We start from the raw sequence: 25,518 nt of genomic DNA, 5'->3' as shown, positions 1-25,518 counted from the left end.
CCAGTGACTGTCCCCAGCACGATTGCCCGTCGCAATCTGTGTGGTCTGCTCCTCCATGCCTTCACTTCTGACTGTCAACAACAACGTAGCGCTACTCAGCATAACCATTGCCCCCAGCACTTGGGTTGCGTCGCTTACACTTGGCTTGGTCTTCCTTTACCTATACCTGCCACCTCTTCCGCCCATCCGGTTGAACCACCTCTTCTTCAAGCGGAGCCGCAACCAGGCCACAACCACCACCAACCCTATATTCATCGATCCGGACGAAGGGCAGGACGACAAATCTCAGGGCCACCGCCGCAGAGCAATCACCGACAGACCACCACGCGCCCTCCTGACAGACACACCTCACTCGGACCGCAGGAGGCACAAGTCCAGCCGCAAGCACGACGGTGCCGGCGCCGCCCGCGACGAGCACAATGGCAGGAATCATCGACCCGCTCGACCACCTCGACGCCTCTCTGCAAGACTTCGAGCCCTCGCCTGGCAGCCCGCCGCCGGCCTTCGGCTACCCGTCGGCCCACTCTGGCTTCCGCAGCGACGAGACAGCGAGCGATCCGAACGACTCGGAGGGGGCGGGGGAGGGGGAGCTAGAGGAGGAGGAGGACGCCTCGGCCGGTGGCTACAGTCCGCCGGCCTGGCGGCGCCTCGGAAACGGTGATCGCAGCAGCGGCTTCTGGCGAAAGGGCAGGAACGTCAACGGCGGGGGCGGCCGCGGCGTGGGCGGCAATGGCTGCGGTTTCGGGGGTTTCGACCTCGGCGGCCACCTCTCGCGCGAGTCGTCGCCGAGCTGCGATAGCGACGGAGAAGTCGACGAGATCCTGGAGCAGGCTATTAGGACCAGATTGCCCACGGGTTCGGTGTCTCCGGAGAAGGAGAGGAGTCCCGAACCCGAGCACGTCGGGCTGCGGGGAGGCGCGGCGAGGATCAAGAGTGAGGAGGAGGACATGAAGGCGACTCTGACGGGTCCGAAGGAGGTGTCAGAAAACTGTAAGTGGAGTTTCTTTCTTTGCTATCGGACTCTTTTTCGTGACTTCAGTTGTTTCTAATGCCCCCAATAGATATCCGCTTCGCAGTAAGGGCAGAGGTCCAACAACGCACGGAGCCCATCGAGACTGCGATTGACTTTGTACGCGGCACATTGGGCAAATTGACGAGGTCCTGGACGTCCATGGCCCTCTCAACCCTGGTGGGAATCCTGGCGTACTCAGTAATGTGCTCATTGTTCGGGCCCGCGTCCTTGCGACCCGTGCCCGATCTAGTCAAGGTTGCCAGCATCGCGAGGTCATTCGAACCCCTTATCCACTACTCCGAGAACGGCGTCCAGCAGGTCGGCGACTTGCAGGCCACGGGGGTCGCAGTGTGGGATCTCGGCGAGAGCGTCCGGACGAGCAACATGACCTCGGCCCCGATTATCGTCAAGGAGCTGGACGAGCTGAGCGATAGCCTTAAGACTCTTGCCATAGAGTTAACCAAGTTCTTCGCCAACGTTGACGGGGACATTGACGGGTAAGGCGCCAGAAAGCCCATCGGTTCTATTTCTTTGTCTTGTCCCCCAAGCTAACGCGTCTCTGCAAAGAATCCTCATCGTTATGGATTGGGCCCGCCGCGAACTTTCACAGCTCCAGCAAGTCCCACCCCCGCGGCTGTCGTCCGCCTTCGACAACATCCACAACATGCTCTCCGCGGCCGGCATCCTAGAAGACGCCGCGACCGGGGAGCCGACCCGCGTGGGCGCCGTCGCCACGTCGCTGTTCGGCATGTCTAACCCGCAGCGGTCCCGGCAGACGCTGCAGCGGACGTTCAACGAGTTCCTCGCGGTCCTGGAGGAGGCCATCGAGTCGGAGCTGCAGCACAGCCTGGCCATCTTCGGGCTCTTCGAGGCCATCGACCGGCAGTTCCTCAACCTGGCGCGCGCCGTGGTGCGCGAGTCGAGCGCTCAGGACGACAAGCACGCCGACCTGCTCTCGTCGCTGTGGACGCGCATCCTGGGCCCCAAGGCGAGCGAGGTCAAGAAGTACGAGCGCAACCGGCAGCTGCTGCAGAACGTGCGCGAGAAGACGGTGCGCAACAAGGGGATCCTGGTCGAGCACAACCACCGCCTGCTGGCGCTCAAGGCGAACCTCGAGAACCTCCGCCGCAAGCTCGTCAGCCCGCTCGTCCGCTCCGTCAACAGCAGCACCCTCACCGTCGAGGAGCAGATCCGCGGCCTCGAGGATGCCGGCATCTACCTCGAGGCCGTCCGCACCCGCCAGAAGGGCAGGCTGATGGAGATGCTGTACGGCAGTGCCAGGGGCGGGAGCGGCGGTGGTGCCGGCGACGCGAGGAGATCTATCGATGATGCCGGGGGTTCTGGGTACTGGCACGGGCACTGATTTTAGGGGCACGAGCGCGTCACCACCGCTGTTAGGAGAGGTGATAACCAACGCACACCTCCTCTCCTCCCCTTTTCTTGCCCCCAACCAAACATCCCGTCGCCGAAGCTGCCAGGCGATGCAACGGGAGAAATTAGTCCGACATGGTCAACCCTACGCCACCCCACTTTTCTGTCCTCATTTTGGGTAGGAGGACAGCTCCGTCGGCGTTTTAGGTCTTTTGTCTTCTTCCGTTAGACTTTTGGGTTTGTAATCGGGCGAATTGTATTAAGAGAATCGCACTGGAAGTCTTGCCGATCATGTATGTATCTGTTTTAGCTAGCCCATTGGGCGGGCATCAGCCGACCTCTTTTTTCTTTATAAGTCTTTGCATCGGGCTGTACGTTGGTTGCGTCCGGCTTTTCGTGTGAGCCTGCAGGGTAGGCACAGACTCGGGAAAGCCTTCCTTGCGGCTGCTGCGATCCTCGATACAGCCCACGGAGGTGTTAGGCAGGGTTCGTTAGGGACGACGGCGCAAGGATATCGGGGTTCGGGTCACAGGATACGGGGCGGCTTGGACTGGTTGCTTTGCTGTAGGTAGGCACATGACAAGGAGCCATAGGGCAGGGCAAGAGACCGAATCATGGAAAAGCACCTACGATGTTATAGTAGTATGTCGGGATCCGACATGTTGATGGCGGCGATACATCGGGCACATGTAGTGGCATTGATAGGACACATAGACGCAACATTTTCACCCCTATTATTCTCTCTCCCTTTTTTATTCTTCTGCTTTCATATCAGGGCATCATGGGACTCATCATTCCCAACCAAGACAATTACCATGCACAGTTACTGTGGAGATTTCTCAGAACTTTTGTCTATTAACTAATGCCCCTACTGATAGGATAAACGACTACCTAGTCCTTCTAGCAGGTAGGCACCGTGGTGTAGTCCCATTCTGATGGGGAGGACCGGGGTATTCGACGAGCAAGCCTAACCCAATGTTGGCAAGCAGGATCATGACCGCAACCATAAACGCCGTGGGTGTAAACCCCCAGTCCTGGAAATGGTCACCTTGGGACCAAAGAGCAAGTCTATCAGTACATGAGAATATCATGAAAACCACCCGAAAAAGAAAAGCGAAAGCGCTAACGGGTGGGGGTTTTGGCGAGGATGAGATAGAATATGTCTCCGCCAATTGCAAAGCACCAAAAACTTTTCCCGAACGTTGTGCAAGGCCGACCCTGAAGCCGACCGCATGTGCGATCGATGTAGCCGATGAAAGGATAAGGAAATCGATGATATCACAGGAAGGCCTCAGGCCTCCTCAAATGAGTAGCCAGCGGAAGTCTAAGCCTTCTCCTCAGGCTTGTCCTCCGCCGCCTTCTCGCCCTCGGGTCCACCCTGAGCCTTGAGATACTCATCATAGACAGCCATCGCTTCGTCGACCTTGGCCCGGAGAGAGGTCTCATCCTCGAGACTGCCATGTGTTAGAATAAATGAATCAAGCGAGGAATTGGTTAGGGAGAAGGGGAAGGGGGGTCTCTTACAGGTTGACGAGCTCTGCGTTGTCCATCTCGAGCAACATGCCCGTGATCTTGCCGGCCAACTCGGGCTGAATGTTCTGGATTTTCGGGAAGAGGTTCTCGCCGAGGATCTGCTTCTGCTGCTGCGGGTTGCCAGTGGTCGCAAGCTGAGTTTGCAGAAGGCTGGCGGCATTCAGATCACCGGACCCGCCCACTTGGGGAGGCATACCACGACCACCGCTGATGAAGGGTTGCTGACCGCCCCGGTTAGGGCCTCCTCCACGTCCACCCATGTTGCCGCCTTGGGGCCGACCGTTGGGGGGATACCCAGGCATACCTGGCCCGCCGGCGCCCTGAATGCCCTGAGGCAAGGCACCCGATGGTCCCTGCATACCCCGGCCACCGGGGCCACCCCGACCACCACCGAGAGCAGCCTGTTGCTGCTGTACCTGCTGAATGGCTGCGAGGAACTGGGGCGTGTTCGGCTGAGGGTAGCCCGCAGGCGGGAACTGGCCAAGAGGGTACATGGCGGGAGGAATCTGCTGGCCCGGAAGGCCACCACGTCCGCCCTGCTGGGGAGTGTAGCCGCCAGGGAATTGACCCGGTCGTCCGCCCTGGACTCCGGGCATGCCCATGCCTCCCTGGGGGAATGGCATGCCACGTCCGCCGCCAGGAGGCATGAATCCGGGTTGCTGTCCGGGAGCGTAGAAGACCGAGGGCTGCATGTATTGCTGGGGCATACCGGCCGCAGCGGCAGCTTGCTGCATCCGAAGTTGGTTGCGAGCCTGAATGCTCTGCTCAAGCTGGCTCTTCCGCACGTCCTTGCGCTGAGCAAGAGCAACGTAGAGCGGCTTGGTATTGATCATGCGCTGGTTCATCTCGGCGACGGCCTTGGTAGCATCATCAGGATTGCTGAAGCAAACGAATCCGAAGCCCTTGCTCTTGCCAAGCCTCTTGTCCGACGACTTCTTCTCAGCCTTCTTCTCGGCGTCTTCCTCCTCGGGTTCTTCCTCGGCCTCCTTGTTCTCCTTGTCCTTTCCTTCTTGGTCCTCCTCACCCTCGGCGTTGGTTTCTCGCATAACCTTAGCCGATGTGATGGGGCCGAACTCGGAGAACATCTGTCGCAGCTTATCATCGTCGACCTCATCCTCGAGATTCTTGATGTAGAGGTTGACGCCCTGGTACTTGTTCGCCTTCTCCTGGCGAGCGGCCTCGTAAGACTTCCGGAGCTCCTCCTCACGCTCATGTTTCTTCTGGGCACGCCCAACATAGAGGTCCTGGCCATGGAAGTCCTTGCCGTTGAGGTCGTCGACTGCCTGGGCAGCGGCCTCGTGGGTGGTGTAGTTGACAAACCCGAAGCCACGGCTCTTCCCCGTCTCGTTATCACGGGCAAGAGAGGACGAAGTGACATCGCCAAACTTCTCAAACAGCTCGCGGAACTGGTCTTCGTTGACGTCAGGGCTGATATTCTTGACGTAGACGTTGGTGAAATTCGCCTTCATTTCCTCAAACTTGCTCTGTCGGTCCTTCTTGGGGATGTGGTGACCAACGTAGACCTTCTTCTCATTCAGAAGCATACCGTTAACGTGCTTGATGGCCTGCTGGGCAGCCTCATCGGTCTCGTAATGGACGAATCCGTAGCCCTTGGAGTTGCCGTTCTCGTCCTGGGCAACCTTGCAGCTGAGGATGTTACCGAACGCGACGAAGGTATCGTGCAGAGCCTTGTTGTCGATTGCAACATCGAGGTTCTTGATGAAGATATTGCCCTGGCCAGTCTTGCGAAGAGCCGGGTCGCGCTGAGACCACATGATGCGGCAGGGTCTGCCCTTGATGACGGTGTAGTTCAGTTCCTCGAGGGCCTTCTCGCCGTCGGCAGTGGCGTTGTAGTTGACATAGGCGTATCCAAGAGAGCGACGAGTCACGGCATCACGGCAGACACGGATAGACGCAACGGAGCCGATTTGGGAGAAGAGCTCGAAGAGCATGGCCTCGGTGACAGATGGATCTAGCTCTCCAACATAGAGGGAAGCGGACGCTTGGGGGTGAGGAGCAGCTGAGCTGGGGGTTGGGCCAGCCGTCTGGGCCTCATCACCCTGGGCATCTCCAGAGGCGTCATTGGTGTTGACGGCAGGAGCGTTCTTTTCGCCTCCATTAAGGTTCGTGTTGCCGAGGTCGGCGGCGAGCTGGTCAACAGCGGCCGGGGTTACAGAGGCCATGATGTTCGAGGTGATTTCTGTGACAGTTAGACTTTTTGCGCACTTTGGTTGTCGAGCTTGGGTGGGTAAGGAATAGCGTTTGCAGGGCCAAGGTAACGGGGGGGCCGTCAATTGATGAGAGAACCTACTCAGGAAATCCCAGATGGATGTATCAAAGGACTGGGGCAAGAGGTGCTATCGCGGTCCAAAGGGCGAACGATAGACAAAGAGACCAGCGAGGTTCAAAGAAGATCCGTTGTGGCGATGGAAGGATTTGGATTAGGGCGCAAGTGGTGGCGTTTCGAAGACGATAGGTACCGTGTCTTTGTGATGGGCGGATGAGGGATAGGGATGAGGGTTTCGTTGAAGGATTTCGGGGGAGGATCGGGATTATTGTTTTGTAGGATTTTCAATTTTTTTTGGGGAGTTTAGAAGTACCAGAAAGAAGTAGATGAGAACAGAACCAAAGTACGTTGGAATCGCACTTATCTGACTCCCTTCTAATGTTTTTGGGAAAGGATTTCTTTTTCGGGGAGGGGGATAAAGAGTTTTGTGAGGTTGGTTGAAAAAAGGAAAGGAGCCCCCGACGAGTTTGGTCGATATAATTTTTTTTTGCCCCAGTTGGTGCCTCCTCTTCCCTCGTTTATCCAATGAGGAAGCACATATTATGTAATTATCCGTCAGGGCATTTTGGTGGGGCACATCTCTTTATGCAGTTCCCGGTCGTTTCCCATGTGAATAGAGTTTAGGTAGGTAGGTTTGCGGTGACCGACCTAGCAAGCTTATTAGGTACCTAGTCACGCACGACAACAGACACGGCAAAGGTACCTATGCGCCGACGTATTGCCGTTCAAGTCTGGAGATCGGCTAGTTTACAGTTTCCAAGACGCGACCCTCAAGCTACACACCAGAGCTTTTCCTAGCCGACAGGCGAAAAGGCGCTGCATACCCGAGCCATCACCAGCCCCTCCATCTTGGCCAGACATCGATGACTTCATCCTCCTTGCCTTTGTTTCTGCTGTCCACAATCAGGTAGTAGTCGAATCCTGCTCCAGCGATGCAGGAATGATTCGGCCAGATGCGAAGTCGCTGCCCCACCTCCAGTGGAACTTCTTCCTGTTTCTCGCCGTTCCACACTAGTATGCCGTGCTCCTGGCTGATCCGTCCAACCTGCCACCCTCTGTGAACCCTCGGGAAATCCGCCCCTGGAGCTACGTTTCGAGAGTTCCAGGGAGACACCATTCCCCAGCCACTGTAATCCTTCCCGGGAAGAGCTCCCTTGTCCTGGACCGGCTCCCTTCCCAACGCCAGGCACCCGGCAGTGACCAGAGCCTCGGTCGTGCCGTCGGCGCCGCGCCCGGGATAGAGAGAGGCCACCTCGACGAGCACATCGAAGGCGATGTCTTCATGCGTCATAAGGCTCCTGTCCCGCGCATGAGTCGCAAGCTGCTGCAAATCCAAGGTAGGATACACCCCCGCATGGACCTCCAGCTCGAGGCCATCGGTCTTCAACTCCCCAAACAGCTTCGTCAGCAGCCCCGTCGGAGCAGTGGTCTCTCCGCCCACATCCGTCCCACCACCTGCGTCGGCACTCACACCGTCCCCCAGCCCGGGATGCTGGACGGTCGTTGCAGTCGGCGTCGCCCCCACCGACAGGACGAGAGAGTGTCCGGGGCTCCTGGAGCGCACCTTCCCGGCGGCCATCTGCACGCCTAGAAACTCCGCCGCCAGGAGCTCCATCGCACGCCAATCGTCACGCATGCCGTACGAGTGGGAGGCGTGCGAGTACAGGCCGTGGAAGACGCAGTCGCCGGCAGCCTCGCTTGCCAGGAGGGCGTCAATGAGGGCGTCGCAAGCGGGGGAGTCGGGCTCGACGCCAGCGCGGCGGTATCCGGTGTCGACCTTGAGGAAGACGAGCGGCGGATGGCCCGAGGCGGAGGAGAGGTTGGCGAGCAGGGGGACTTGGCCGGGGTGGTCGATCATGACGCTGACCGAGCCAGGACCCAGTCGGGAGGCGATATAGGCGAGTCGGGGCACGGCGAACGATGGGAGGGGGAAAGAATGGAGGATCTAGGGGGTACGGAGGTGAGGCTCCAGACCTCAGATACGGGATTCCATGACTTACATTGATTTTTCGGCCTTTGGACTGATACTCCTCGAGTAAAGGCACGATATTCTCAGCTTCGACGAGTGTAGATACAACGAGGTTGGCAGGAGTGTCGTCTCCATCTCCAACTTGAAGTCTCGTCAGTTCAGTAGTCTAACGATATGTTAGCTTCGGCACATCCACTCTCGAGCTTGGATGTATCTATCCTCTCCTACGGAAGCCGTCCAACTTGCAGCTTGAAGCTGGGACAGGAAAAGAGGCAATACGAAAACACAAAAGTATTTAGAATTGGCACTTCTAGGCCGTGGGGGTGGGATGACACAGAGAAAACTGGAAGCAGAAGGCAGCAGAGTTCACCTTATGAGTTTTGATATGAGGCCGCCATAACATCCCAAGTCTCTTTGTGGCGTCAATCATCCGCTGACAGTTGACCTCCAACTTGGCAAGATCGAGGACTGCGGCAGGGGCAGGGACATCTTGCAAGGTTCGGCCCAAATATCTGCTCTTCAGAGCTGCAGTTGTTGTGTCTTCGGCCATGTCCTCGATGTTGCATTCATCAAAAAGAGCTATATTAGATTCAATAGGCCACGGTTGAACCTCAGGTGTGAGGTTGCGACATCGATAAATGGCGAAATATAGGTACCGGTCAAATAATACCTAAGTTACCTAGGTTAAGATAATCGGAAAAATCCAAGGTTCAATAGTTACCGGGCAGGCAGCCCCAAGCCTTGAAGTCATTCGCAGCCTGGTTCCACACTGCGGAGACAGCTGGTACTTGCACTTGTGTGTAAAATGCGCTGAGATGGAACCTAGGTACACGTATCAATTAATGTACGGCGGTTTGGCGCTAGGGTGGTAGCTCCGAATGTTAGGTAATTCCGCTCGGCTCATGCCTTCCCAAACCTTGAAGTCACAACTCCTCACCAAATCATCACGGCATCTTCCTCCCGCCAACCCCGACCTCCCAGGTAAAATCAAACTGCGCTTGCATGTCACGTATGGCGCACGTATGATGACCTGATTTTCCACGACTGCGCGCAATAGTTTGGAGGAGCGCGTGGGGTAATCGCACAACGCAAGAAGCAAGAAGCAAGAGGCAAGCACGAAGCCAAGATGAGTGAGGAAACCGGCCTCGAGTTCGGCGCGCTCGATGAGGAGGCCTGGAAGCAACAGGAGGCGGATGATGACCAGGCCCTTCAGAGCTTCCTCAACCCTGATGTCACAAATCCTACGGGGGGGAGCAGCTTAGGAAGCGAGCTTGAAACCTTCATGAAGGGCGGTTCTATCGACCAGAGAGGAAAGGCAGACGATGCCATCGACTTTGAAGATATCGATCTGAGCGACGATGACCTCCCCGACGAAGAAGAGAATGCTGGCGGAGCATCTGGTGAGCTGCCCGGTTTGACCGACGATGGGGGTACGAGCAACGACACCGATGACCTCTTTGGCGATCTTCAGCCCTCGTCTCCCCTGGACGATACCCAGGCTGGCCTTCGATCATCCCCTCAGCCCCTCGACGCCGATACCGATGGTGCGCGCCTGTCCCCTCCCGGCAGCGAGACTATCGAAGAACTTCGAGAGCTCAATTTCAATTTCGACCACGATACCGAGTCCCGGGATGCCGCAAATCAGGACCCGGACATACCGGCTCCACCAGAATCGGAAGAACTCCTTGTGAAGTTGCAGTGGCCTGGGTTCGAGAAGGGCGTCATCCTGAACTGGAACGAGCTTCTGCGACCTAAGCAAGCGACATGGATCTCCAAAAAGCCCCTCAAGATACCGAAGCCGCTCATTCCAACCAAGCTTGGTTTGGAACTCGATGCCGACCAAGAGAAACTCTTTAGGATTCCTGGCACCGCAACCGCATCCGTTTGGCAGAAGATTAAGGATGCCGAAGCCAGGGGTCTTGTCTGTTGCGAAGAGCCAGAGCCCGTGGAGCAAACAGATCTGGACATATTCGACATTGATGGCGAATCGGACTCTGAGGCCATCGGCGGTTTTACGTTGAGAGATATCGCGACTTTGTGCGACGACTGGGAGACTATGATCAACCTGGGTGACTCTGCCCTTGTCCAGGCTTCCCAGACTTCCGGCGACAAGCGGCCCCTTAAGGATGGGCCCGATGATGAAGCGCTGTGGGACGAGATGTTCCTTGACCAGCCCGACGCAAAGAAGAGGAGGATCGAGCCACCCAGCGGGCTACCCGAGATTCCCCGGTTCACAGCGCCCAATTTTGACAACTTCCTCGAGGCAACCGCCAAGCTTAGCAAACGCGTCATCCTCGATAGGAATGACCCATATCTCCTAATCGACGACGTGGAGTCGGATCGAGCTTCGAAGCGGCGAAAGGTACAGAACAACATGATACGAATGGCAAACGGTCGACTGGTTCCGGATGTGAGTGAACGTTTCAACCACTCGTCCGATCTCGCATACGAGGCGTTGAAGGAAAACCACTCGAACAAGATCCGAGCTTCGACGTCGTACATCCCCGTGGATCACAGCGTGCCCGCCCAGAGGCTCCAATGGCCCTACTACAAGGTCAGACTGGCTGCTAGCGACCCTCACAGTTATCACCGCCCGCAACTACAGACGCGCAAGGTGGCCTTCTCAACCATACGATTCGGCAAGCCCAATGTGCTGAGGCGAAGGGCAGTAAAGGGAAAGAAGATCAAGCAAATCTTTAAAGAGTCGAAAGATATTTCGATGAACGATAACTCGACCGCGGTGCTGTTCGAATACTGCGAGGAGATCCCGACCGTGCTGTCTAACTTTGGGATGGGTAGCAAGATCATCAACTACTACCGGCGAAGCAAGGGTTCGGAAGGCCGGCCGGAGAAGCGGGAGCTTGGCGAGCCCTACATCCTGCTACCAGAAGATCGCTCCCCCTTTGCGATCTTCGGCCAAGTCCACCCAGGCGAAGTGGTGCCCGCGTTCTATAATCAAATGTATCGCGCTCCCATATTCAAACACAATCCCAGAAACACAGACTTCCTAGTTGGCCGCAGTACCAGCGGCCTAGGGGGTTCGACGTGGTACATTCGGAATATTGACCATCTCTACGTCGTTGGACAGAATATGCCTTCGATGGAAGTGCCTGGGCCTCACTCGAGGAGGGTGACAAACATTGCCAAGAACCGTCTCAAGATGGTGTCCTACCGCCTTCTGCGTAAGAGCGACCACGTCACCCTCCACGACATCACTCGGCACGTTGCCGAGTCCAACGAGTCGCAAAATCGGCAGAAGTTGAAGGAATTCCTGCGCTTCCGCAAGGATACGAAGGACTGGGCGCTCCCAGAAGGCGAGGAGATGATGCCAGAGCCCGAAATCCGATCTCTTGTCAAGCCAGAAGAAGTGTGCCTGCTCGACGCCATGCAGGTCGGTGCACACGAGCTCGAGAACGGTGGCTACGAAGCAACGGGAGAACAAATAAGAGACGAGGATCCCGACCCGAACGTGGACGATGCCCCGACAGATTCCATCGCAAGCAAGATGGCGCCGTGGAAAACGACGAGAGCGTTTATCGATGCAAGCTATAGCAAGGCAATGCTTGCGGTACACGGAGCAGGGGACCCCACTGGGAGGGGCCTTGGGATCAGCTTCCTGAGGACATCCATGAAGGGCGGCTTCCTCGAACAGCTACACGGACCCCTAGCGACCTCGGCCGATGCCATCGAGCGTCAACGCAAGGCGAATGGTGGCCATATGTACAACGTTAAGAACCAGGACCAACTCTATACTGAGGCGATTACGGATATCTGGAACCGGCAGCGGGAAAGCCTCGAGGACAGCAAGGAACACGAGGACGAGGACATCCAACCTCAAGAGGACGAGGACGAGCGATTCAACGTCCCCAAGGATCTTGCTGCTGCTCCTTCTCAACCCGAAGGCATGAGCCAGATCAGTCGGAGTGCCGCTAGCGCCATGAGCCGACGGAAGTTACACATCGTTCGCGAGGTGCAGCGGCCCGATGGCAGAACCGAAACCGTGACCGAGATCGTCCACGACCCTGTGGTCATCGCACAGTATATCAAGAAGAGGAGGCAGATGGACATCGATGAGATCGAGTAAGTTCAATATGCCGACACCATGGCGACAATATGGTCGCGCATTCGCTAACCATTCCTCCAGCATCTACAACGCCAAATTGACAGGCGATGCCGAGAAAGACCGGCTCCTTCTGGAAATGTAAGCGTCGGCCCGTTTTCGATTGCAGGCTCGTGATGGTGGCTAATCGTACCAAACCCCAGGGCGGAGAAGGAGAAAGAACGTCTCGAGAAGAACAAAGAACGACGGCACAAGCGCGAGAAGCAGAAGAAGATGCTGCAGAAACGCAGCGGTGTGGACGCCGGCCGCGCCGACGGAGAAGGCTCCCCCGAGCCTACAACGGAGAAGGGCACGGGCACGACGCGCAAATGCGCAAACTGCGGCCAGGTGGGCCACATCAAGACCAACAAAAAGTGCGACACAATGACATGTGATTTCTACGATCCTTCTGCTTGGGCACTAGAGGACTTCGGGGAAGAGGAGGCGAGATAGGAGCCTTGCATTCCTATGTTGCTTCGTCTCTGATCGCCACAACTCCCCCCGCCTCAGGCCCCATCTATAACTACACTCTACCCAAGCACAAGGATGACAACCTCGCTCGCGTCTCGTTGTCGACGCCGGGCGTTGTCTGCTGATGTGCCCCTCCCCCCAGCTAAATGACCCTGCCTTTCTCCATGGCGGTGGTCCTCATGCTTTCCCAGTCAACTTGCAGCTCTTTCCTTTTATTGGGGCAATTCATCCTCGGCTGCGTTTTGAGTTGCAGCTTTGATTGCTAACGCGTCTCACCTCGAAGGCTCTGCCCGCTCCTCAACGGAACGATCCAACGAGACCAGAGCCAAGACGAGAGTGCTGGTCTTGGTTCACTCAACGCGCCTGTTGCCGCGCACTTCCTCGGCACAGGATGAACGACGTTACTCCGGAGGACCCCGAGTTCTGGCGCTTCTAATGTGGCCTTTACGATTTTACGACAGCAGGAGGTCTGCACTTCTTCGGTAGACGCGCGAATCATATACGCGGCCAACAAACCATGCTGCCACCACACCTAACTAGTCGCCGCATTATGGCCCCCACTAATATTTTTTGTCCTCCCCCCAGCGCCTTGTGGGACTCGACATCAGGTCCTCGAAATCCGGGTCATGCACCCAGGTTCATGCGCACGTAGGAACTAATCATAGAAATCATCCTTATTTCAACTCCCGAGCCCAAGGCACGTCGATCGGCACGATTATCTCGAAATATCCACGGACCAGGCGTTGGTGCGGGTCATCTCACATCATTCTTGTCCTACCCGGGCGCGCCTGTCTCAGAAGGGCTGCGCGGAAAAGGATTCTGGAACGGTGACACAAGCGCGTCTGTGCGAGACCAAGTATTGCATGAAAGCCCAGGTGTGAGCCTTTTCCAAATATGGAAGAAGTTGCCATGGGTGGAGTGGCACACCGTCTTGGCGGGATCTCCCTGCGGCGAGGGATTGACTGGCTGCACGACACGGCTCTGAGGGAGGGAGCGTTGAGGAGTGGGGGGCTTTGGTGGAAAACGAGACCCGTCATTGAGCTGGGATGAATGTGGATAGGGCTGGTGCTACGAAAGGGGGGATCATGGCACCTCCATTTGGCGAGGATAGTGTAAATTGAACCAGCCGATATCCCAATACAACTGCTGGCAACCAACTGAGTATTTAGTTGCCCTGCGGCGACGGCCAGTCTATTCAAGGAAACCAATCAATTTCCTGGTTTGATACGCATGCCAGCTTCGCGAGTGGCAGCCTTCCATCAGGCACAGATATCATTCACGGGTCATCAACCTCCAACTTGGGCATCGTGCTGCCAAGGAATGGCTCCTTCGGCCGGCCCACTGGGAGGGATCCATGGATGTTTGAGTGGTAGTGCAGATGTACGGCCGGGCGGTTAAGCAAGGTACTGCGCATCAGCCGTGATAAACTTAGAACTTGGTGTGAATGCTCCCTCGTCCCAAGCCAAGCAAGGAGGGAGGGGGGAGGGAGGCAGCACGCATGACGTGAGGAATTCCGGGAAATCAGGGTCGCATTGCGCGGCTGCTATTGTCCCACGGCTAGACGACCTACGCGCGCAACGACTGGGCCATTTTTGTCACATCCCGCCATCGGGATCCCGGCCGCAAGTGTGTGAGGTGCTGGGAAGGTCGGTAGCGAGGTGGTGGTTGGTGCCGGTGATGGTGTCGAGTTAATGAAGGTGCCTGGTACGCGGTCCTGCCTTGAGGTCGTAGATTCGGCTGTTTTGATATCCGCAGGGCGCAGCACTATTGGCTCGCGCGGAAGGGGCGCCTATCCGCGAGATCCGGGGGCAGGGGTTCGGGTCTGACTGGACGACTTACATCCCTCTCTAAAGGTGAGATTCATGGTATCGTGTCTTGGCTATAGTAATGAATACTTGTCTCGGGGAATCGGATGGGGTAGAAACAACAGGGGAGATAATTATTGCCAATTAACTATCGACTTTGAAAGTAAGCCATGGCACGGCAACACGCCGAGAGAAGAAAACAGTCACTCATAGTACTCGGTGAAGTGCCATCGTGATGCATCAACATATGTGGTTGGAGATGGAGGATCCAACCAACCGCGGAACAATTTGGCCAAAATAGCTAAAAATAGCCCACGATAAAGTGGGCTAATCCTCGCATTTAACCCTGTTACGGGCAAATTAACCCACCGGGCGCTAAGAGATGAAACATTCAGCCAATCGCGAGTGTGGGCAGATCACAACCTGCAGGGATCATATGTTCTTGGTCTGAGCCCCCTGCTGCATAGACCCACGGTGATTGCGGCGAAGGTGCATGCTCTCTTGCAGATGGGCAAGAAGATCCTCGTAGCACAACCCAGGTTGGCAAATGTGCAGGGAGGTATTCTGGACTCTGGGACCGATGTATGTACGTACATACATACAGAGCGTTGAGAAGGTCATCATGCCGACATGGAACGTCGATGTGGGTGAAACGGGGAGATTACACTATGGGCATTTTGAACGCTGATCCCAATTGCGCGTTGTAATTGGTCATTAGCGGCTTAATAAAACGTAGGTCGTAGGGTCCAGCACCGTAGGCCGATCGGCTACAATTGCCTGGGGCCAAAAAGATGGCCAACGACGGCACTTTTCTTCAAGGCCCACAGTACGGGAGATTGAGATCTGATTCTGCGATCCAAGCGCGAACCGGGCATCCTTAGGTCCTGGCATGGTTCAACTATTTCCCCCCAGAGTTACGACCAGGCAATCAAGCCCCTGCCGTCCGCCACATATGAATACCTATTACTTCGAAGTTAATCCTGCATCCAATTTACTATATCCTCGCTGGATAGGTTTTGGACGTTATGATGTGCATGCCGGAGGCAATACCGCCGCAATCACGTGCCAGTGTTATAGTCAAACGCTAGCAGAATAGCGCTAGTTCGACCGCGTCTGAAATGGGCGGAAAGCAGGTAGGTACCTTAGGTAGCTAGCTACCTCTAGCTGGTTAGGGGTTGGCAATGACAAGTAACAAGAGAGGCTACGCAGGTACCAGTGTTGTTGAATCCTTTGGAGAAAGACGGGAACAGTCAGAGCAGCTGTCGTTGAAGGAATCTTGGCCTAACTGCTACTTGCCCGGAGGGCAGCTGCAAAGTATCACCAAACTGAGGACGATAGGACGTTTTCGCACAGAGACTAGCCGTCTCTCAGGCTCTATCACCCCCCAATATGCTGACTTTCTCCCGGTTATATTGAAAGGTTTGAGTATCCAGCGAAATGAGAGGCGCGGCCTGGTACCAATTGTTCCGGCAGTAATGCTAGCGTACGGGCCACTCCGTTTCGGCTTTCCTGGTGGGGGAGAACTGCCAAGGATGGATCTGCAAGAAAAAAGCGTGACTCAAAGGTGGGGCCTCGCCAGACCGTTGCTGGTCAAGGCGGAAAGGGTGGGCTGGCCCCAAGCCCACGCCCCCTCCACTCCCGTCACTCTTCTTTCCCTCCTCCATCACCCGCAGAGGAAAGTGAACACGATCCATCTATAATTAGAACTCCACGCCCACAGATTCAGCCCCAACCAGCACTACCCATCCCAGACGGCGCGCATGTACCAGAGCATATGCTAGACCCTATTGTGTACAAACAAAGGAATTGACGTCGACCTTCAACGGTCCGCGGCCGCTTCCTGCCAGAAAACACAAAAAGGGCCCTTGTCCTGTCGTTGCTATTGCCATCGCCATCACGGCAAGGCTCGTGTCCCATCGACCACTTGAAGACCACTCCCGAACGCTAGGCCCGCCCCCAATCCTTCACAGGGTCGAGCTACCCCAAAGAGTCTAAGCTCTCATCCAGAAGCTTTCACGAAGCTATTCCTCCCTCGGAATCCATATCGCATCTGTCAAATCTCCACCACAACCCCGTTGCTCTCAGCGCCCAGATCCCTTCTGGGTCACTTCAGCTTGCGCGGTGGCTGGCGACGAGATATCAACGCCGCCTTTCAGGCAATTGATCGTGTATCATAGCCACCCTCTTCCATTTCTCCACCGACCTCCATATTCCACCATACCTAGTCCCCAACCCAGGCTTGCACTGCCGCCAAAATGGGCAGGAGAAAGATCGAGATCAAGGCCATCAAGGATGACCGGAATCGCTCCGTGTATGTGTCCACCTCCCCGAATATCAATGACCTACATACTGATCGAGTTTCTGTACCCAGAACATTCCTAAAGCGAAAAGGCGGCCTGTTCAAGAAGGCGCACGAGCTTTCGGTACTATGCTCCGTCGACGTCGCCGTCTTCATATTCGGCAACAATAAGAAGCTCTACGAGTACTCATCATGTGATATGCGCGAGCTGATCACAAGATATACATATGTGCGTCCTTGAGCCCCGGTGTCTTTATACCCTGATTGATTGTATTCCGTACTGACCCAGCGGTTGCAGCATGGAGGTCCAAATGAGCACAAGGGCCCGTCTGATTTCAATGGCGGCGCCGATGAGGATGGAAGCGACGACGAGAACGGCACTCCTCCACAGGGCGAGGGCATGGATCCTAGCATGCTGCCTCCTCATTTTCAAGGCCAGCCCCAATTCTCCCATATCAGACATCACACGCCGTCGGCATCCCCTCCTATCCAGAACGGCGTGTTCGCGCCACATCCTGGCCATCCAGTCCCGAGAGGGCATACCCCTCAGCCTGGGATCGGCTCGCGGCCGCCTTCCAGGGGCGATATAAGGAGAATGGGACCAAACATGGTCCAGCAAGTCGGGCCTTCTGGCCCTCAGCAACCTCAAGTGAACGGCTATCCCTTCATGCCGCAGCCGGCCATGTACAACACTCAAAACCCGCCGAATATCCCCCACGGCTTGCCTCAACAAGGCCCCCAATATCCCTATCCTCCACCACAAGCACATACACACCAGATGCAGCCGTACATGGAGGACCAGCGACGCTCATCATTACCTCCCAACTTCCCTCCTCAGGGACCCCAGCAAGGACCACCAGCTCCAAGGCATTCTGCTTCGCCGCCACAACCATCATCCCAGCAGCTCCCTCCTCAGCCTATCCCACACATGTCTCCTCCTCCGCACCCACATCCCATGCAAAGCCCGCCTCAACCGCAGCACCAGCAGCAACAACACCAGCAACATCACCAACAGCAGCAACAACACCAACAACAACAGCAGCAACAACAACAGCATCACCAACAACAACAGCAACAGCAACACCAGCAACAACAGCATCACCACCAGCAACAACAACACCAGCAGCCGCAGCAGCAGCAGCAGCAACCCCATGCGCAGTCTCAGCCACAACCTCAAGAACACCAGCCACCACAGATACAGGAACCGCTTCCTCCCGCTCCTGTAGAGCCGAAAGCCGAGTCTTTGGCAGACCGGGCGCGGGCGCGACAGCCCCCGTTACTCGATACTGTGGTCAAGAAGCTACCCCAACGCAAAGGGGGAAGCATCTTCACGCCTATTGACGAAAATCGGTCCATCCTCTCACAACACTTGGCTGCTTTCCATCCGGAGCCTCCCAAGTCGGACGCTGCCAATCGATCCCAACCGGCTGATGGCGGAAACTCGTCGCGCAATGGCGGGCCGAGCCCTCCGCCAGCTTCACAACGGTCGACAGAGAGCCAGAGTCACAATAGGAGAGATAGACCGATGGTTTCCATCCCCGAGACGACATTTACGCCGCCCTCGCGGTCGAACAGCCTGCGCATGGGTGGTGGTGGTGGTGGTGCTTCGAGACCACGACTCAAGGTGCAAATCCCAGACGAGCCTTCGGACGGAGGCAGCGCGACGGCGGAATCCGGGTCCCCGCGCGGCACCTCTACGGACACTACCTCACAGCCATCGAGACGGCCGACGGATTCGCACTCGTCTGGTGTTGTGCTCCCTCCGCCATCCCCCTCCGCCTCGGCTCTCCTCTCGGCCGGTGCGACTGGCCCACCAAATCCATTTGCCCGACCGAACCCTCATCATCAGAACAACATGAACATCGATACGCCAGTCTCTGCCTTGCCGTCCCGGTTCCTGAACAATGAATTCCTCCCGAGCCCTAACGGCTTCTATTCCGACTGGAACTTCCGCGGTAGCGACAGCAACACACTGCCAAGTCCCCTAAACTTTGCGACGCCCGTCGTTGGCACAGGGCCGTCATTTCTAAGAGAGGATCCTACCCCACACAAGCGCAAGACCCCAGAAATCAGTACTAGTGGTCCGGCCCAAGAAGGCGCTGATGGGCCCAATGAGGCAAAGCGGGCCAAGATCGACTCTTAAAACCTTTCGGTGGCCCGACACGCCGGCTTCTTTTCTCCCCACGTGTTTGTTTCTACATGTACAAAACCCTCCCTCCGACCGGGCGGGACATATTCTTACCCATTCAATGTCTGTCAAGAATAGTTCATCCTTATCACTACTTTTCTGGGTCGGAATGGCTGTACCTATCAATCGCAGGATACAATTTGGGTATATTTGTCTTGCCAGGCGTCCTGGATTGGACAGGAAAACCCGAGGGAGGAGATTGGACAGACATGGGATTTGTCCACTTTCTGTGGCTCCTTTTGACGGGCACATCGCTCCCGCATGGCATGGCATGGCGTTTTTGGGGGGGACTTGTTGAAGATTATTGGGCGTTTTTGATTGGGAATAACATGGGATGAAAGGATGGATGACTGGTGCGATGCGATTACTTGTGTTGAGCAAGAGAATGGAAACGGATGGCGAACTGATATACTTGTGGGAGAGCATTGTTTCCCCAGATACCTCTAGCCCAATAATCATATGCTATCATCAGGATGAAATAGGACTCAAGCAACACACAGAGACAAAAATAGCCAAATGCCTTATAGGTACGATATCAAGTGAAGCTGCAAATCGAGAACATCGCTTGATCATTACCAAGAGTCTCGAATGCCGCATCAGTAATTAGACGTGGCTTGTCGATGATTTCGACACTCGCCTCTTGACGCCACACAACTGCCATGAATACTTCCACAACCAAATATCTAAGCGAGCCAGTGATCCCGGCGATGTATCTATAGTCTTACCAACCCTTAGAGGCCCAAGAGCGTCCTCCGCCACCAACTCTCCTGTCGCATCAGTGCATCTTGTCTAGTCCTGGCAAGGTGAAACCCGTGACCCTCCTCTCCATACACGGCCAACTCGACCAAGTCGCCAGCTTTTGGTCCAGGGGCGGTGCTCCCATCTCTGTGTCTTTTCGCGGCAGCCACAAAGTCAGTTGCCTGATCAGGGGTCACGACAGAGTCGACAGAGCCCTGTAGGAGCAAAACCGGTGCCTCGAGACGATGGGCACGCTTGATCGGACTTCTCTCGTCATATAACCCTGCAAGCGTGCCCTTCCCCCATTCATCATTTTCCGCCATCTGGTCTGTAAGAGTGCTACAACCATGTCCCTCCAACCGATCCGATCCACTCAACGATGGCCGTCCACGGACGAGCAGATAATCGTAGCAGCTCTCAAACTTGTGCGTCGTTCGGGCAAACCCGGCCACATCCGAGATGCCGAACATGCTCACGGCACCGGCCCACACGCCAGGTCTCGTGCACGCGGCCTGCAGCGTCAGATACCCGCCCGCGCTGGGCCCCGCGATGCCGACGCGCCCCGGGTCGATCAGCCGGGCTCCCACGAGGGCCGAGACGCAGTCGACGGCGTCTTGGACATCTGCCTCGCCCCAGCGCCCGTCCATGGCGTCGCGGTAGGCGTTGCCGTATCCTGTCGACCCGACGTGGTTGAGCAGGACGACGGCGTAGCCGCGCGAGGTGAAGTATTGGTACTCCAGGTTGATGCTCGGACGGTGGTGTTTGGTAGGGCCGCCGTGGGCGGCGATTATGCAGGGTGGGAGTTCGGCAGCGCTGAGAGCGTGGTCGCTATGGTTGGAGTTGGTAGGAAGCATCAGGAAGGCATGGCCTGACTTGATAGACACTGAAGAACTTGGGAATGTTACGGGGACGGGCCTCGACAGGCTGCCTTCGGGGAGGAAAGAGGTGTCGAACGACTGAGCGAGCATCGTAACCTGGCACGGGTGTCTCGATGGATGGCCAAAATCGAACTCGTCAGGGAGTTGCACGCGGTACAAGGCAGCAGCACAATCAACACCGGCACCGATGACGAGAAAATCGCGATGGCTGATGCGTTGCATGGCGTCGTACGCAATGTCGTTCAAGGCCATGTCAAGATCCACGTAGGCAGCCTGGGCGCAGTTTACGAGGGCAAGTCTGCTGCACCCTTCTCTGGTATACGATACGACCAGGTGACCCTCCTCAAGCTCCAAGTATGTGTTGCTCGACAACAGGAACTCGGCACCGGCGAGCTCGCACCGTTCCAGGCCGGCTATTCGCAGCCATTGGGGCTCCTCGCCAAGGCGGACACGGTAGAGTTGCTGGTATCCCGTCTCGTCATGGGCATAGAAGAGAGTCTCGTTCACACCCCAGCGGGGTTGCCCACAGCCGACGTGGCTGCCCACCCGGTGGACGTTGCTGAGGCCTGCGCCGGTCCAGGACGCCGTGTAGAGCCTGGCACCGGTCCAGGGCATGTGTGGAAGGTCCCACTGCAGCCAGCACACCTTGGTCCCGTCGAGGCTGAATCGCGGATGCGAGAAGAAGTCAGAGTCCTCGCGCAAGGGCCTCACGCTTTTAGCTTCCGTGTCGATGCACACGATACTGGTGTCCGGGTGCTTCTTGCCGGGCGATTTGAGCTCCCGCACGGCGAGCAAATGGCGAGGGTCTGTAGGATGAGCCGCGAGGTCTCCGTAAACGGCGTCCGGGTGCATGGTGATGGTGTCGATTGCCTCGCCATCACCAGGTCTGGCGCGGTACACTGCCTTCGTATTAGCATCGGTGAAGACGATCCAACCGTCGGCATCGACGGTGAAAGCCCCGCCTCCATAGCCGTTGATGCTGCTGCCAACATCGAACTCTTCAGCTGCCATAAATGCGTTTGGGGGGCTTCCAGCTCGTTTGATGCGTCCGCGTCCATTGCAGTCGGCTTCGAGATAGTAGAAAGCTGTGGTATTCGCCTGTCATCGCAACAAATCAGCACGAGCTGACCATAGATAGCCCCATAGGATTTCACATAATTACATCAACTCTAGGCGTGCTCAAAGATACTGTGCCATAAGCGAGAGCTTCGGCGGTAATGGGACTTTCCCAGGTGCCATAGGGAGTGGATATTGGATCCATTCAGACCTAATAGAAACAATGTCGAAGCCGACGATGAGCGATATTGAGACACTAATAAGCTCAAGTGTAAATTCTGGGGCCAACCTGCTTCAAATTGTATTCCTGGTCAGAACCTCCAACGCATTTCGGAACTCGGAGTTCGTTGGGTCCCTTGACATCTTTTACGTGGACAACTCCGGCAACTAGGGAATCATCACAGAGGGCACAGCTCATATAAATGTGGCTTGCGCTGGTTATGCAAATTCGACGTGCTTTTTTATATGTCCGCCCTTGTCCTCATCCTTTTCAGAGCCACTATGCGAAATATATCCAATTTATCTGGGGCCAAACCGTCCTAAGCCATCTAGGTTCCAAACGAATTAAAGTCTAGAAACGCAATGTGATCTGCGCCGAAGCCGTCCATGCTATCACCAAGAGTACTCTCATCGAAAGTCGTCCTGGACATGATCTCATCGAAGGCGTTCATCATGTCCATGTCGCCGTTGCCGGAGAAGTCTTCTGCATTATTAAAAGCTGCGGGAGGGGTAGAGACAGGGGATCTTGTGGCCGGGGCAGTGCTCATTCGCGCATTCAGAGCCTGATCAAGTGTGTCCGACAGAAGCTTGCTACCTCTCTTGCAGAGAGGGTAATTACCTTCGTCGGACTGCACAATCCCGTCAAGATCGGATGCTAACGCGCTGAGCTGGCGGTACAGTTCTGACCAGGGCATCGGACGCATTGTTTTCTGTCCGAGCTCTGCACTTCTCTTGAGTGCAGCTGCGAGGATCATGGCGCTTGGAAGACCGTAGAATAATAGCTGAGCACAGGTCAGAATGACGAGGGAAGAGAAGACGCCCGAGTACTCGCAGTTTCTTACAGTCCAGACGTAGTCTGTGTATGCGCCGGATTTGATCAACAACTGCCGTGACGAGTTCACCGTGGTCGACAGTAACGACGTCGCAGCCACCAACAGACCTGTGTCATCCCGGTTTGTGACGATGTGAAGCAGCTTCTCGATGTGAAAAATGAGGTCTAGATACTCCAGATGAAGAACCAGCAGCATGAAGCAAATGCTGCTTGATGGATTGGAATTCCAACAACTGGCATCGTAGTGTAGGTACCCAGGGATCCCGTCCCAGGAGTTGTGTACTCGTTGAGATATTTGTCTGGGGCCATGTCAGAGTACGTGGTTACATGTTGGTCAGCTAATTTGGAAAGGGGGTAGCCTCACCCGAGGACGAATACGGCTTTACTGTCGGCGTTTCTAACCCCAACTTGTATATGGAGTATCTCCTCTCTGAAAATGGAAAACATGGAACGAGCCCGTAGCCATGCAGTGGTATGGAAGTCTACCTCTCTGCTCCAGCCATCTTTTTCGAGAGAGTCAATGGCTGCACGTCGAGTTTGTTCGGAAGCCATCAGCTGCTCGTCATGCAGGTGCAGGGGCAGTCTCCTATTGCAATAGTGCAGGGGCAATCTTGGCGGTCTCCCGAGGGCGTTCGACAAGGACTTGTCAATCCAATACGCAGATGCAAAAACTCGAGCCCGTATCTCATCGAGAAACATTGGTCTCTGAGAGGCGTCTTCCGGCTCGCGGTGGAAATGCAGAGCAAACACGTCGTTGAAGAGCTCTCCAGAGCGGTGCCAAGTGCGACGGCCTGCAAAGATGTGGTCAACAGAGCTCATGCGAGATTGAATTTAAAATCCGAGAAGGCGCTTGAATACTTGTATTTCCCCAGAAATTCATTGCGAGGGTCAGATTTTCTGATCTCAGCCAGACCATGACATCGTTGACATTGAAGTACTTGTCGCACAGTGATATACATGTGTCACTGGCAGATAGCATATTCGTGGCAAAAGTGTTGCGATCTGCCTTGGTGAACTTGACCGTCAGGAACAGAGTATCAGTGGCCGGGATTTGGAGTGCCGCCAATCCTGCGGTGCTGAGCAGCAGGCCGATTATCTCCAGCCTCATGTTTGAGCCGGTGAACAACTTTGGAAAATCCGAAGGCTGGGTGTCGGCCGGGACCGAGAACGGCTTCGACGTCGCACTTAGGATATCGGCAGCTAGCCTACCTGCCTCGAGGAAGTCTTGGTTGAAGCGACGGGCGGCCAACCTGAGAGATGCAAGTGCCTCGTGAAGGAACACACCAGGAAAGAGGCATGTCTGACTAATCTCATACCAGCGACGAATAAGCTTGGAGATGAGGTCTAATTCGGATAGGTGTGAAAGGACTTCTTTTAGTTGGATCTCGACTCCGGGCCCCGTTAGGTTCGCCGACGGCGTCTCAGGTGACAGAGGGTCGGAGAAAGCACTGTGGGGCCGGACAATCGTATCGATCAAGCTGGCGGGACTGATAAGCTCTGGGGTAGATGACGGGGTTGTCGGGGTGGGCGGGTCATTGCCGTGGAGAGCATTGGCAGTGAAAATAATGCTTGAAGCCACAGCAGCATGGCGCTCCAAGCTGCTGTTGGTCCTATTGAAGGTTGCATTAGGTTGGCTATGAGCTGGAATTCCAGTTCCACGCTGTCGGTAAGGACTTGCATGACAACTTACGTATTGGGAGTCTGGAAAGAAGAGCTATGCAAGCTGCTGCCGCTGACTTTTATCCTCGATTTGTTCGATTGAGTCAGTGGTGCGGGGTGGTAGTAACACTCGTGGGCAATCGCCTTTGCTTGGCATCTCCCACAGACGGGAATCCTGTGGTCGCAACGCGTTTTGATTTTCCGACAAGGCTCGCATGATCGTGGCTTGCCATTCCGGCGGTTGATATTTCTGTGGCCAGCAAGTCAGCAAAGATAGCGCCGACGCGGAAGCACTGGAACTGCCTCTAAATATCCATTCCGGGAGTTTGTTATCTCACATTATGTCCAATTGCTCTCTTCGATCGAGCGGCGCCGCAGTTTCCATCACCACTGATACGAAGTTGGGATAGCTCTAGGCCACCGTGTGTCACTCGCCTAAGACGCTAAGACGGGCTGAGGCGCTAAGCAGGGGTTGGCACGCTCGGAAAGCGGCTAACTGATAAGTTAGGCCCAACACCACAGCGTAAACCGGGAAGGTACTTATAGTTTGGCACTAGAAGCCGGGCTTTCCCGCCCGTTGCTTGCAGCGCCAAGAATGATGCAAACGAAGCCCATTAAGAGAGAACCACCACATCACGCCCACGACCCTCCTCGTGTAGATGGACATTTACGGATACGCCAAGATGCACAAATCTTTGTTGGTGCTTGGCCAGCTCCTACTCTGGCGTCATCGTCCAAACAGGAAGGAGCAAAACTGCCCCTCTATGACATTGCCACTCGCGGCAACAGGTCGGTGCAAGAGCCCTGTTTCCTCACATGTTACTCGCTGACATCCGACAGGATCTGCGGTGTTGCTGACTTGCAGCAAAAGGGATACGGATCTAGCTCAAGAGGTGTTGCTGTGCCGCAGGCTAAGGCGAGACTAATATACCCTGAGAACCTGCGCTGCTGCATAATCCTGTTTCGGGATACTTGTACGTGTCAAAGCCGGTGAAGTCGGAGTTTCCATTTGCACCACTTCATCGACTCTTTCACCTCTCACACGGTGCTTCTGATCTTCACCTCTAGGTGCGGCGTTCGCGACCGTCTTTTATCCCGAACT

At 55.8% G+C, this 25,518-nt stretch overlaps 7 protein-coding genes across 7 annotated transcripts; 3 read left to right on the top strand and 4 right to left on the bottom strand.

Moving 5' to 3' along the window:
* Positions 1–300: 300 nt before the first annotated feature.
* QBC33DRAFT_619147 (uncharacterized protein) lies at positions 301–2,375 on the top strand (the record flags this gene model as incomplete). The annotated part of the gene is made up of 3 exons (XM_060432727.1): positions 301–990; positions 1,062–1,509; positions 1,580–2,375. Exons 1-3 carry the CDS (start codon positions 420–422, stop codon positions 2,373–2,375), a joined length of 1,815 nt encoding a protein of 604 aa, XP_060283840.1. The 5' UTR covers positions 301–419.
* A 1,332-nt stretch (positions 2,376–3,707) lies between these two features.
* Positions 3,708–6,099, bottom strand: QBC33DRAFT_450762 (putative polyadenylate-binding protein; the record flags this gene model as incomplete). The annotated part of the gene is made up of 2 exons (XM_060424578.1): positions 3,708–3,837; positions 3,908–6,099. 2 exons carry the CDS (start codon positions 6,097–6,099, stop codon positions 3,708–3,710), a joined length of 2,322 nt encoding a protein of 773 aa, XP_060283839.1.
* A 552-nt stretch (positions 6,100–6,651) lies between these two features.
* QBC33DRAFT_536773 (D-serine dehydratase) lies at positions 6,652–8,971 on the bottom strand. Its single transcript, XM_060427737.1, has 3 exons — positions 8,543–8,971; positions 8,204–8,338; positions 6,652–8,148 (listed from the first exon to the last, which is right to left on the bottom strand). The coding sequence occupies exons 1-3, from the start codon at positions 8,720–8,722 to the stop codon at positions 7,036–7,038; spliced, it is 1,428 nt and encodes a 475-aa protein (XP_060283838.1). The 5' UTR covers positions 8,723–8,971; the 3' UTR covers positions 6,652–7,035.
* A 327-nt stretch (positions 8,972–9,298) lies between these two features.
* QBC33DRAFT_514569 (TAF1-like protein) lies at positions 9,299–12,724 on the top strand (the record flags this gene model as incomplete). The annotated part of the gene is made up of 3 exons (XM_060426050.1): positions 9,299–12,252; positions 12,317–12,373; positions 12,436–12,724. 3 exons carry the CDS (start codon positions 9,299–9,301, stop codon positions 12,722–12,724), a joined length of 3,300 nt encoding a protein of 1,099 aa, XP_060283837.1.
* Positions 12,725–16,633: 3,909 nt separating this feature from the next.
* Positions 16,634–19,179, top strand: QBC33DRAFT_50909 (uncharacterized protein). The gene is made up of 3 exons (XM_060425743.1): positions 16,634–16,858; positions 16,919–17,075; positions 17,145–19,179. Exons 1-3 carry the CDS (start codon positions 16,803–16,805, stop codon positions 18,987–18,989), a joined length of 2,058 nt encoding a protein of 685 aa, XP_060283836.1. The 5' UTR covers positions 16,634–16,802; the 3' UTR covers positions 18,990–19,179.
* A 524-nt stretch (positions 19,180–19,703) lies between these two features.
* QBC33DRAFT_51020 (aminopeptidase C) lies at positions 19,704–22,111 on the bottom strand. Its single transcript, XM_060425753.1, has 2 exons — positions 21,813–22,111; positions 19,704–21,748 (listed from the first exon to the last, which is right to left on the bottom strand). Exons 1-2 carry the CDS (start codon positions 21,909–21,911, stop codon positions 19,766–19,768), a joined length of 2,082 nt encoding a protein of 693 aa, XP_060283835.1. The 5' UTR covers positions 21,912–22,111; the 3' UTR covers positions 19,704–19,765.
* A 143-nt stretch (positions 22,112–22,254) lies between these two features.
* QBC33DRAFT_585451 (uncharacterized protein) lies at positions 22,255–24,801 on the bottom strand (the record flags this gene model as incomplete). Its single annotated transcript, XM_060431440.1, has 6 exons — positions 22,255–22,707; positions 22,768–23,056; positions 23,122–23,548; positions 23,616–24,391; positions 24,448–24,666; positions 24,755–24,801. 6 exons carry the CDS (start codon positions 24,799–24,801, stop codon positions 22,255–22,257), a joined length of 2,211 nt encoding a protein of 736 aa, XP_060283834.1.
* Between the last annotated feature and the right edge of the window lie 717 nt (positions 24,802–25,518).

This window comes from Phialemonium atrogriseum (assembly GCF_030411735.1).
Source record: "Phialemonium atrogriseum strain 8032-3 unplaced genomic scaffold QBC33scaffold_11, whole genome shotgun sequence".
Classification (NCBI taxonomy): Eukaryota; Fungi; Ascomycota; class Sordariomycetes; order Cephalothecales; family Cephalothecaceae; genus Phialemonium; species Phialemonium atrogriseum.
The sequence above is the reverse complement of the archived record's forward strand: the minus strand, read 5'-3'. Positions and strand labels throughout refer to the sequence as shown.

Bases quoted from the DNA above. Each gene is read 5' to 3' on its own strand.
- QBC33DRAFT_536773 (XM_060427737.1), bottom strand. From the start codon at position 8,722: ATGGCCGAAGACACAACAACTGCAGCTCTGAAGAGCAGATATTTGGGC. The intron at 8,339-8,542 runs GTGAACTCTGCT...ACATATCGTTAG, and splicing joins CTCATATCAAAACTCATAAG to ACTACTGAACTGACGAGACT. The intron at 8,149-8,203 runs GTAAGTCATGGA...CGTACCCCCTAG, and splicing joins CCAAAGGCCGAAAAATCAAT to ATCCTCCATTCTTTCCCCCT.
- QBC33DRAFT_50909 (XM_060425743.1), top strand. From the start codon at position 16,803: ATGGGCAGGAGAAAGATCGAGATCAAGGCCATCAAGGATGACCGGAAT. The intron at 16,859-16,918 runs GTATGTGTCCAC...TTCTGTACCCAG, and splicing joins GATGACCGGAATCGCTCCGT to AACATTCCTAAAGCGAAAAG. The intron at 17,076-17,144 runs GTGCGTCCTTGA...CAGCGGTTGCAG, and splicing joins TGATCACAAGATATACATAT to CATGGAGGTCCAAATGAGCA.
- QBC33DRAFT_51020 (XM_060425753.1), bottom strand. From the start codon at position 21,911: ATGGATCCAATATCCACTCCCTATGGCACCTGGGAAAGTCCCATTACC. The intron at 21,749-21,812 runs GTAATTATGTGA...TTGCGATGACAG, and splicing joins TGAGCACGCCTAGAGTTGAT to GCGAATACCACAGCTTTCTA.